This window comes from Drosophila mojavensis, unplaced genomic scaffold, assembly GCF_018153725.1.
Source record: "Drosophila mojavensis isolate 15081-1352.22 unplaced genomic scaffold, ASM1815372v1 contig_74, whole genome shotgun sequence".
Lineage (NCBI taxonomy): Eukaryota > Metazoa > Arthropoda > Insecta > Diptera > Drosophilidae > Drosophila > Drosophila mojavensis.
Window position 1 is genome coordinate 791,678 of NW_025318899.1, and position 11,878 is coordinate 803,555.

The window sequence follows — 11,878 nt, forward strand, 5'->3', positions numbered from 1 at the left end:
GCTTAAAGCTTGAACGCCCACAAGAGAATGAAAAAGAGAGAGAGCGAGTGAGTGTATTGGGCATAAGTTTCGCAGCCGTTTTCAGTATATGAATACCGTCATAAGCCACCAGAGGCGAACGCCACAGGCCTCTCGAGGCTCGCGAAGAACAATGACATCGGCTGAGGCCCAACAGCGAAACAATAAACATGAATTGTAATGTTCTGTATATCTATATATGTACAAATATATACAATGTATGTACTCTTTGATTATATTTATATAATTTTAAATTTCAAGCACGCGCCAAGCGCGAAGAGTTTGTTATTTACTTTGGCAAAGCCTTTCTCACTGACAGCCACAATCCACTCTCCTCCCTCTCTTTCACTAAGCTCATCTTTATATGTATATGCAAACATTAATTTACTCAGCGCGTTGATTCCCATTTTATCTCTTTGAAAACGAATCATTCTTACAAGTCTTACAAATTGAGAACGAGCATCTTATAAGTCTTAAAAATTTGAAAATTAAATATCGACTTTCGATTAATGAATGTTAGCAACAAAGCTCTAGTCGGTCCTACCGCAACCCAAACTACCATTTTAAGTATATTCAAAACAATTGGTATAATCACAACAGAATTCAAGCAATAAATTATTTGTAGTCCGGTCAACGTTGTATGAAAACAAAAATAATGACAAAACAAAACTTTCGCTTTCTGTTATTTGTTTACTTACCTCCTCCTAAAGCGAGATAGAGGATGAGAATAAAGAAACAAGAAAGCTTAGTCGAACAACATCGAACAATATTATGGTATATAAGCTAACTTTTATGTATATCGAATAACTATATACAAAACAAGTATCTATAGGAACTATATAATTTATAATAGTTACAGAATTCAATTAGTATTAACTATGCTTCTGTATACATTTATATGATGACTGTATGTATGTATATAACTTACAGAGCTCCCCTCGATAGAGAGCAACAGCAATCGCACGCAAAGTGCGTGACTCGCGACGCTCTATGCTTGGGGAGACGTTGCGGCTGCGTGAGTGCTGGCAGAGAATTGCGGACAGTCTCCGCTTGCAGAGAGCTGAGAAACAAAAGAGTGCAACTGGCGTCATTTCAAGGCAAAGATCAATGTTCGCGCGGCGGCTGGCGCTTTAATTCGCAATTCAGTCTAGAATTCGATGCCGACGAAGAGAAACGTCGCGCGCCTGGTCGAAGTAAATGCGATTAGTTAAACTGACGTCACTTATTGGTCACATTTGTTGTATGTATGTATGTATATGACGCGCTCTCAACGATCGAATGTATGGCAGACAACTCAGCCGGTAAAAAGCAGACGCAGCGTCGAGAGAAGTGCGTATACAAACTAGGACTGTCGAATATTTTTAAAATACCGTTTCGATGATATTTTAAGTTTTGAAAAATATCAATATGATATTTGATATGCAACTTAAAAAAAATTCGATATATCAATATAAAATTTTGTTTAATCAAATTAATAATCCGTTCCAAAAAACAAAAATAATAAGAATTATTATTTTTATCGGTACTCAAAAATAAAAAAAGACGCATTCTGTGATATGAGTTTCTGTACCAAAAGTATTCCTGGAGTCAAGCATCAGAAATTGCATTGTCTCAGAAAGAGAACAAAAGAAATGAGTTCATCTGAACAAATATGTTTGTGATAGACTTCTGGCTGACTTAACCATATGTTCATTCGCTAAACAAAATAATCTTATAAGCAGCACAAGAGAGCTCTGATAAATACGCATGAGCGACATTATTCCCTGAGACGATAAGTTTCGTTGCTAAGAATTCGCAAACTTCTAAAGCACTCGCTCTAAAGAGAGAGCAGTGACGATACCGAAAGTTTGCAAATATTCAAATTCAAGATATACAAAATTCCGAATAGACAAAAATACCTCCATGTTGTAGCTTTTATCCATACAAATTAGTTTACCATTTGGAATGTGCGAAACTCTGGGCTTATCTGCAAATAAACTCATTTATTTCTATATGTAGGAGTAGTTTAGCAATTTTTCTAGGAATTGATGGAGGTTATTTAATTTTCGCAGAAACCAAAGCTGTTGATTGAGCACGGCTGTTGGAGAAAACTATCGACTATTCGTGGAAGCATAGCGCGTATTGAGAATGCGTCTAATGGGTCTACTGATAATGCTGGCAACCGCCGGGATAGCAGCTGCCGAAATACCGGGATGCGATTACTTCGACACAGTGGATCTGTCGCAGAGCGAGCGGCTGCCGAATGGCTCGTATCAGTATGAGAAGCTGATCATACCGGCAAGTCTGGTTGGCGAATATGACTACGAGATACTGGAGAAGGGCCACAGGGAGTCTGTGGCCAGGCATCTCAGAGGCTGTGCCTGCCACCTGGGCACCTGCATTCGGTTCTGTTGCCATCGGAATCTGTTCCTCGTTGACGGCGAACGCAAGTGCGACGGGGACACATCGAAAGCGATCGAGTTCGATCCCATTATCAACATCACGCTGAACGATGGCACCCAGGTGAGAAGACACGTTTTGCGGGACTTTATCATACAACAGGATCTGCCCGTCCCATGCGCCTCACACTTATATCTGGATGCGGAAAACGACGAGAGTCATCAGTGGACCCTCTTTGAGGTTTGAGAGAAACTGAAATCAAAATACTCTGCTCACTGTACCCATTCTTTTCCCGCCCCATTCACAGAACGGAGTGCTACGTCGTCAGTTCGATGATGCTGAGTTGTCTAAGCAAGCGTATTGCCTGCAGCCCCATAAGATCGGAACGGAGGACAGCGACGAGCAGTACACTCTGGTGCCCCACAACTGTGCAATCGAGCCCCCGAGTCAATGGTTAATTAATACTCGTAAGCCTAACGCCGAGAGAGCTCGAACGAGCTGATCTAAATGGTAGCTCACTGACAGATCTGATAGAGCTGTCGATCAGTTGTCGCTCAGAGACCTTGACCTGCCCACAGATTGAAGGAGGCCCTAACATTTCTCTGATCTTTGAATCTTTGCAGTGCGTATGATTTCGATCGTATGTTTGTTTCTCACAATCTGCGTTTACCTCTACTTGCCAAAGCTGCGAAATCTGCACGGGCTGTGCTTCACATGCTACATGATCTGCCTGATGATGTCATTCGCATTGCTCCTAGGCGATTCCTGGAAGGAGGGCTGGTCGAAGAGTCTCTGTCAGGTGAATGGTGGGTAGAGCCCTTTAGCACCAGGCGAATGGGGCAGTCCTCAATAGACTTCACATTTCAGGTTATCTCGGCTACTTTTTCGTCATGGCCAGCTTCCTGTGGCTAACCGTGATCAGCTATGACCTGTGGAAGAGCTTCCGCACCAACAGCTGGCACGTTCCCCGACACACGTTCAACTACCGCTTCCTGCTGTACAGTCTCTACGCATGGGGTGTTGCGACCCTGCTTACCATTATTGTGATAATAGTCGATATGTCGTGGGATGGCGAAGACGAGGAACAACTTCTCTGGATACCAGGAGTTGCTGTCTACAATTGCTGGGTGAAGGGTACGATTTAACGAACGACTAGTTTCTCGAATCTGAAGCTGTTATCGAAATATCCCTTCTTGAAATATTCTCAGCTCATGATTGGTCCGCAGCGCTCTATTTCCATGGACCGATGGCACTGCAAATCATTTTCAACATCGTCATGTTTGTACTCACTGTAAGTCAGACCAAGTTTAATTATTCTTAGACTCAGAATATCATGACGGGACATTTTTATGTTCCCTAGCTTTCTTAGACAGCCAATTCGACCGGAAAAAGTCCTTCTGCTGGTAATTTAAGAGGATAATGCTTTTGTCTGTTTTTTTTCTTGTAGTCCATTCGCATTCTGAAAGTGCAAAAAGAACTGAAAGACGTTGCGGTACGCGGAGAGCCTCAGCAGCGACTCGATTCGAATAAGCGCACGTAAGGCGATTGATATATGCATAATTTTAATCGATAAATATCGGCGCCACTTCTATCCACGCAGGTATACTCTGTTCGTGCGCCTCTTCGTTATCATGGGCGTTACCTGGACTTTCGAAATAGTCGTATACCTAGTGCAGAACAATGGGCCAGTGTTCTCGGTATTGCAGGTCTTCGATTACATCAATAGTGCACAGGGCGTCATAATATTCATAATGTTTGTGTTGAAGCGAAGTGTTCTGAAGCTCATCTCAAATCGGTAAGTATTCAGAGAAAGCGAGAGAGCGTAAGATATATGAGAGTGAGATACGTCTTCTGTCACATTTATAACTGGGCTCATTATTCTATGGTAAAAGAATTCAAGGCATTGAAGACGATGCCAGCGACACTGAAGAGGAAATTGCTCTCCAAGATCGGAATGGAGGTGCCAATAAGATCGGTCCGCAAATCTTGAATTAGGTAAAAGAAAACAAAAATGTTTCAATTGGATTCTTAAATAACATGTTGGTGTTTCTTTTTTACTTAAAATTCGTTTGCACTAATTTGATTGTTTGCTTGTTCACCCTATGTATTTTCCCTTGTGTTTTCTTTTGTGACTCGTTTCATTCGCACTTAGATTGGTTGCACTGTGAAACTGTACTGGTGATGTGTCTATGGTGTATTGTATGTCTGCATGACCTTTAGGATTAAGTAACACCCGCACAAAACAACTGAAACCTAACAAAAATTTGTGTTTTCGATTCAGTATTTGATATAGAAGCATTTACTTTCAGAAGGCGCAACGCTGATCAATTTAATCGGCACACTTCGATTAGCATGGGTCATTCGTCGAAACTCGGATCAGCAGTCCCAAGTGCCCACAAGCAACTATAACTGAGGTATTAAACTTGGGTCGCTCAACTCAGTTAACGCACTGTATAAAAATTATTGAACTTACAACTCATATTAACAGTCAAGCCAGAATAAGCCACTAATCAATGTAATATTTTTGTATTCATATTCTGTTTAATATACTCGCGATTGTAGCGAATTCTCATTGCTTTGCTCTTTAAACTTGAATTGAACTTTTCACATCGCCGTTTGAAACTATTTTGAATACAAAACGACTAGCTCCATATATCGATAATTAGACTGTGTCTGTCTTCGTGAAGCTCTAAGCATAGGCGACATTCTGCTATCGATACTACGTGATATGTATATGTACTTAAAAGATTTCATATCATTTAGCCTGGTCAACGACATATTGAATAAATTAGTATATCTACTGGATGTCAAAACATTGATATTAAGCCAGTTTTGGTCGAGAACTTAGAACTTAGAGTTAATACATACTCTTGCTAATATCATGGTTGAATAAGGTAAATTGAAGTACGTGTTAATATTATGGCTGCACCTTTGGCTTAGAGTCACGCCCCTTACTGTTTGGCTAGACCAACTTAATTATAGGCCACAGAGTAAGACAATAATTAAATGGGTTTTCATTAATGAAAGCTCTTATTAAAATTGTTATAATAACTAATACGGGTTAGCATATACTCCTAAATACAATTTTCAGGTAAAAATTCGTTATTAATTGAATCTATGACACACCTAGCAACAATTATTTAAGCTAAAATTCAAATTGGAAGAAGCTTTGTATATTAGATATAGCGCTGTTAACTGACGAACTCTTATAATTAAGATTATATAGCAAACAGCTTTTGCGTGCAGTCTTAGCAGCGCGGCCACAGTTTTTGTGTGCTAACAGAAGTCTGTTCTGTTAGTTCACAGTCGCCACTAGTTAACAGTCGTCGCCTAATACGCTCAGTTGCAGCGAATTGGCCAAAGAAGAAGTTTGGTTGCGGTTAAATAAACAAGCCTACGCCAAAATTTTAATTAAAAGAAAAGTCCGTTGAGTTCAAACCATCAAAGTTTAAAGATAATCAAAGTTGAGCGCGTTGTTAAATTAAAGCGGATGCCTTTTTAATTGACCTGTTTAAATATTTGTGGCAAAGTGAGATCGCTTTAACGTTGACTCCGATAAATATTTGGACATCTGTGCGGAAATTAAGTTAATCGTCTGGCGCTCCAGCTGCAGAGAGAAGGAACGAGAGAGTGCCAAGGTCAGTCAGCGTCTTGTTTCTTGTCTTTCATCTGGCATCGGGCATTGTAATCTTCAATGGCAAAGAGCCTTGGATGCCGGGTTGACGATTATATTTTGTGCCCACAACTTTAAATTGATTTTTTTTTTGTGTTTTTGGCGGTTTCTTTAGCAATTGAATTGGATGTAGTCGCAGCTCAATGTTAAGCGTGAAACCAGTTTGCATAGCACTCTTTTTGCTTACTCTTCACTGCTCTACTCTTCCCCCTCTTCCTCTTTCTCTACTGTCACTCTTACTCTAAGCTAAATTCAGGAATACCCTGGAATATAAGGTGCAGCCACTATCTATTTATAGCTTATCCGGCTTGAAGGCTGGATGGCTGGATGGCTGGATGGATGGTGGTCGGTCGGCACGTTTCGCACACTTGATGGGCTTATTAATACATATATGAGCATACATAGCTATAAGTCTATATCTGACTGTACATACGTACATGCATTAAAGTGCGTTCAGTTGTTTTCAAAGCCATCAAAAATTAATTGGCGATTGGCATTTGCTTATACGTATGTTTGCGTTTGCAAACCTCTAAAACATATTTTGTAAAACAATATTAATTTCGCAATTATATATTGGGTGTTTCCACTGATTCGATTTCTCATCATCTATCGACATTTTCGATCGTCTTAGCACATTATATCATAAATAAATAATAATGGCTCTTGTCGTCTGTTTTCCATACAAAAAGCTGACTATAAACACGTACGATCCCTGCCACAAGGCGAATTTATTTCCCTATATTAGCCAAAGCTGCAGCCCTACGTGTCTTACGACGCTATGACTATAGCATATGAGAACATGCATACATACAACATGCATGTATGTATGTAAACATATGCATAACATTCGATATGCCCATTAGGAATCAGATGATGGTGTTATCTCTTAAACATAACTGCATTTGCCACTTCTTCTTCGTTCTGGCACTGATGACTGCTTGCTGCATGGAAGAGCGTAATACCTATGTACATATGCATATGCATAAGAGAAAAGAGAATTTCAGTAATGCTGATGCTGGCATCTGTCAACAATATTCAATTAAACTGATTTTGCTTTTAATATATAGCCATGCTTTAATTTATCTGTCGATTTATAGTATAATATATATGTCACTCATACTATAATTTATAGCAGCCTATTTTTCATCAAGCTAATCCAATAATAAGCATTGTATGCTAATTGATTTATGACTGGGCCCATTTAAATATATAAGGCAAAGCTATTATTCATCATATAATGCCACCCACTGTACACATGCGATTCACTTGTCGGACTTACAGTTATTGTTTTTACCTCTCCTATGACTCGTGCAGGGAGCGCGCTCCGAAAGCTTTCGTTCTTTGGTTCGCATAGAAAGCGAGCTTTTGCTGTCAGCTCTGGCTGGCTAATTGAATAATTAAATTGCCAGCAACAGGCCAATTAAAACGATAAATACACAACATTCAAAAACACTTTGAATCACAGCTTCAAAAAGTTGCCCTTAGGCCAAAGGCAGACAGAAAGAGAGACATAAAGAGAGAGAGAGAGAGAGAGAGAAAGAGAGAGACAATCAGCAGCAGGTTACGGTAGCTGGTTAACCACTTGACCACTCCAAGCATTCAAATTCATATTCATTGATCACTTGACAGTTTGTTTACATTTGCGGCTGGTGCGAGCTGCTGGCGAGCGTCTATCAATTGCCATTTGGCTTTTGTTTTATGCAGACGTGCGAACAAGGTGAATCTGAGGCGCAGACAAAGGCCCACCAACAAATCTAAATACGCTGCGCAGCCGCAGTTCTTGCTATACGTATGTATGTGTGCAATACTTGCATACACATTGATAGAGAAGCGAGAGGATTCTCTGGCTGCTAAGATAACATTGAACTGTAATTTATATTGCAGCTCGGCTCCCGAAATGCAAATTCTCTTATAATCTATCACACTCATTCAGATGTAGTACATATATAAGAGCTGAGGGATTCTTTCTGTTAAGATAACATTGTACTGTCATTAATACTTTGGCTCCCTAAATGCCAATTCTCTTCAGCCTCTACACATATAATACTGGAGGAATACAAACTACAGAAGATTATTTAAGTTGTCTATGTATATTTAAGTAAAACGAAGCTAGAATGCTTGAAGCAGCAGAGAGTGCTCCCATTGGTCGACTGTAGCGACCCCTACCTAGCGCTGGGCTCAACAGTTGAGCGCGACTTTGCGTTTGAGTGAAAGTCACCCCATATAAAAGGCAACCCAGGCCTGGTGGGGATCAGTCGTTCTTTGCTTGAAGGTGAAGTGAGGTGTGTGTAAATATTAAATATACGATCATCATTAAAGTCTTCAAGGGATACGAAATACTGGCTGCACTGCCATTAACTGCCGCTTACTGTTTACCTTTTTTCTTAACTACGCTGAGGAGGCGCTTTAACATCGCTTTAGCATTAACATTTATGGCTGGCACGTTAACAGCGACAGCGCTGATACGCTTAACAGACGGAAACTAACCGATGTCCATTCAGTTCGCTTCCATTTGTCGACCGTTGTGGAAGTGACGCGGAATCAATTAGACGTGGATCGCAAAATTAAAAATACAAACTTCATAACCGAGTTGCTGATAGCTCATTAATAATATCGTATGCGCTTTTTGCTTGCTTTAACAACTATGATAATAACAATAACCGGTTGACACGAACTAGAGGTTTGTGATGCTCGGGAATTCCCAGCGTATAAAGTGCCTATATAGATATGTGAATAAAAGAAATTCAAGAAATATAAAACAAGTGCATTGTGAAACATCTTTCATTTCGGATTTCATGTTGTACCTAAATGAACAAAAAGATTTCGCTGTACTTTTGACAGATATTCACAAGTGTGAACAAACACAAATTTCAAGTTTCAAGAACGAAAAAGAAAAAACAAAGTAAACAACAAAAAAACCCAAGCTTAAAATAAAAAGAACCGCGGATCAAAGACACATATCTGTTAAGCTTGCTTTGCATACCTAATGACAAGGGGCTACCGTGCTTAACATTATATACCTATATATACATACTTATATATATATATATATATATATATATATATATATGTATATCAAGCATATACATATTCATATCTCCTGAACTTCCAGTTAAATGCATTCAAAATGAAAATTATCTAGGGTCTTCACAGTGACAAGAGAAGTTCAAAACAATACCAAACAGTTTGATTGAAGCAAATAGTGTGTGCAGTGCCATACGAGAGCTATATACCACTTAGATATAGGTATACCGACATAGAGCTCAGCGGTAAGTGCAAATGGAGAGAAAGATAAGACTTTGAGTTGACTTCCTCAAGAGCTGATTGCAAATAGCGCGCAGCACAAATATTTTTGTTCCTCTGCCATTCAAGTGGGCGTTACCCATCCGATAATGCGTCTCGCATATAGATATATATTTGTGTGTATATATATATATATATATATATATATATATATAGAGACTTTTCCACGTGCTGTAAAACTCGTAAACTTTGTTTTAATGGCATTTACTTTGTTGTCATATTAATATTTTAATTTATGTGCTTTGCCGTTTTATTGCAATCAATTAGTTTGGATAACTATCAGAATACCCTGTAATTAAATATATATATATATATATATATATATATATATATATATATATATATATATACTTTTCCACGTGCTGTAAAACTCGTAAACTTTGTTTTAATGGCATTTGGTTTGTTGTCATATTAATATTTTAATTTATGTGCTTTGCTGTGTTATTGCAATCAATTAGTTTGGATAACTATCAGAATACCCTGTAATTAAATATTAAAGTATGTATAATACTAGACAGCTTAGGTAAGATAGAAATGTTTATTACTTTGTTTTGTGGAACTAAAAATTTTAACGTCTTCATTCCATCATTAGGACTGATTGATCATATACGTTCTATATACAGCATTTAAGATATGTCTTAGGATTCATAAACACAATGTACCCCATTCGAGCATTTCTTTTTTATTTAAATATAGATATTCCATTCGGAAATCTCTTCTAAATAGTGTATACTAATCCCTGCCAAATGTGGAAATAGCTTTTCTCTATATTTCTGTCTAATTATATATATATATATATAGGCTATATAATTTGCTTAATATTTATGGGCTAATTAGTTAGGATCTGGGTCGCTGGCTGACTCAGCTGCTTATAATCTGGTATATATAGTCACATTCCAGCTAAATCTGGCCGCTGCTCTTAAGTTCCCGATAATTTCTGTTAAGAGCATGACAAATAGTCGCTGTGCTTTGAAAGCTGTTTTCCCAACTCGAAACTCAGATTGTAACACCTGTTGCACTTTGAGTCATCCCACCACGCCAACACGCCACGCCCCCACAGAGGGCGACTCTTTAATGTGTTTACAATTGTTGCACATTTGCCTACGATTTGTTTAACATTTCATATTCTCTGTTTTACTTTTCATTCCGATTGTTTACACTTTGGGATTTTGTGCTTAGCAGTTTTAATAGGAATTTCTCTGGGATTTGGCCTGGAGGAGCGACACGACGTCGCTTTGTTTGTAAACACACTAATTCGGACAGGATTGCGAATATATTCAGAGAATGGATAAATCTATTAAGCATATCTAAAAGACTGCGAAGTGTCTAATGTTTGCTAGAATTGCAATTTACTTAGTGAGGCTTTCATTCTATTGCCATTTCAAAGTAGTGCGATAATTGATTTGTTGGCTCAAAAGACATATAATGAGGGATAGATTCATGAGCAACACACAGATCTCGCTGCTGGCGTTATTTTTAGCTCCTGAATAGGTCTCCACTTCACGATGTTTGCCGTCATTTGATATGGATTCAAATGCACTCTATCACTTTCAACTCAGCTAATAGAGGGACAGATATTATTCCAGATATCATTAAGCTTATATAAATTAGCTTCAAGAAAAAGTCTGTTTTTCAATCTCCATTATATGTCTGAATATGTAATGCTCACTCTGTTCTCCACCGACTTATCTTTTGGCAGCAATCAAAGTCTTTGCCAGGCTTGAACTGTTTCCCAAGAAGTCTCTTATCACTCGTCTCTCTGCAGCTCCGCCCTTCTCAGTTCTACACATGAATCGAAATGCTTACTGACTCATTCGTTACTTGAAGCACTTCGTATATTATAAATTCTGTCTTCCATCTTCAGAGAATACCAACTGCTCCGTATGATATTTTGTTATAGACTAGCTTCCAATATAGAGTAGAGCCGAGACATTTTGGTAATTGCCATAAAAACTTCACCCTGCTCTTGATGGCCTACCAGTTGTCATTAGCTGTAGCAATAGGATAGATATATTATATGCGAACTTCCCTTGGCTATTTGCCATTTGCCATTTGCCATTTGGCAAATGAGTTGCAGTTGAGCCATCATCAGGTGCTGGGCTTGGGGACCGTTGGGGTCAGTTGTTGGCTTCGCTTTCATGATAAGCGTTCATAAAACTGCAATTTAATTAGCTAAATGCTCAAGTCGTTAGCTATATACAACAATTTCGTTCTACTTATTAACTATAAATTATTATGAAGTATTACAGTCAAGTGGAATAAAACTGTTGCTCTTTCTTTATCTTTTCAATTATGCTCAAGTGAGGAGTTATAGTAGCTTAAAGAACAGTTTTATCTGGACATAGGTTAATTGCATACTTAATAACATTACGCTGCCTTATCGTATATCTATATCATGAGGCAAACTCTGAAAAGTACAAATGGTTCGGTCTCTTGCGATAGAGAAAGCCTGAAAAACATCTGTTTCTCAATCAATTTCAACTAAAAGAAAATTGCCATTAGGCA

The 11,878-nt window shown here is 38.6% G+C and overlaps 1 protein-coding gene across 6 annotated transcripts; it reads left to right on the forward strand.

Moving 5' to 3' along the window:
• The first annotated feature begins 1,156 nt into the window (after positions 1–1,156).
• On the forward strand, positions 1,157–4,963 carry LOC6586418 (G-protein coupled receptor Mth). 6 transcript variants are annotated; one of them, XM_015160338.3, is made up of 10 exons: positions 1,157–1,347; positions 2,070–2,637; positions 2,705–2,864; positions 3,021–3,203; positions 3,265–3,531; positions 3,606–3,688; positions 3,845–3,933; positions 3,998–4,192; positions 4,290–4,392; positions 4,707–4,799. In XM_015160338.3, the coding sequence occupies exons 2-9, from the start codon at positions 2,146–2,148 to the stop codon at positions 4,390–4,392; spliced, it is 1,572 nt and encodes a 523-aa protein (XP_015015824.1). In that variant the 5' UTR covers positions 1,157–1,347; positions 2,070–2,145; the 3' UTR covers positions 4,707–4,799. The 6 variants fall into 6 exon arrangements, with proteins under 6 accessions (XP_015015824.1, XP_043865871.1, XP_015015825.1 ...); XM_044009936.1 differs by having other exon boundaries at positions 4,710–4,787; XM_015160337.3 differs by having other exon boundaries at positions 1,160–1,262.
• The last annotated feature ends 6,915 nt before the right edge of the window (positions 4,964–11,878 follow it).

Excerpts from the sequence above, each read along its gene's own strand:
- LOC6586418 (XM_015160338.3), top strand. The coding sequence starts at position 2,146 with ATGCGTCTAATGGGTCTACTGATAATGCTGGCAACCGCCGGGATAGCA. Across the intron at positions 2,638-2,704 it reads ATCAGTGGACCCTCTTTGAG|AACGGAGTGCTACGTCGTCA; the intron begins GTTTGAGAGAAA and ends CCCCATTCACAG. Across the intron at positions 3,689-3,844 it reads TCGTCATGTTTGTACTCACT|TCCATTCGCATTCTGAAAGT; the intron begins GTAAGTCAGACC and ends TTTTTCTTGTAG.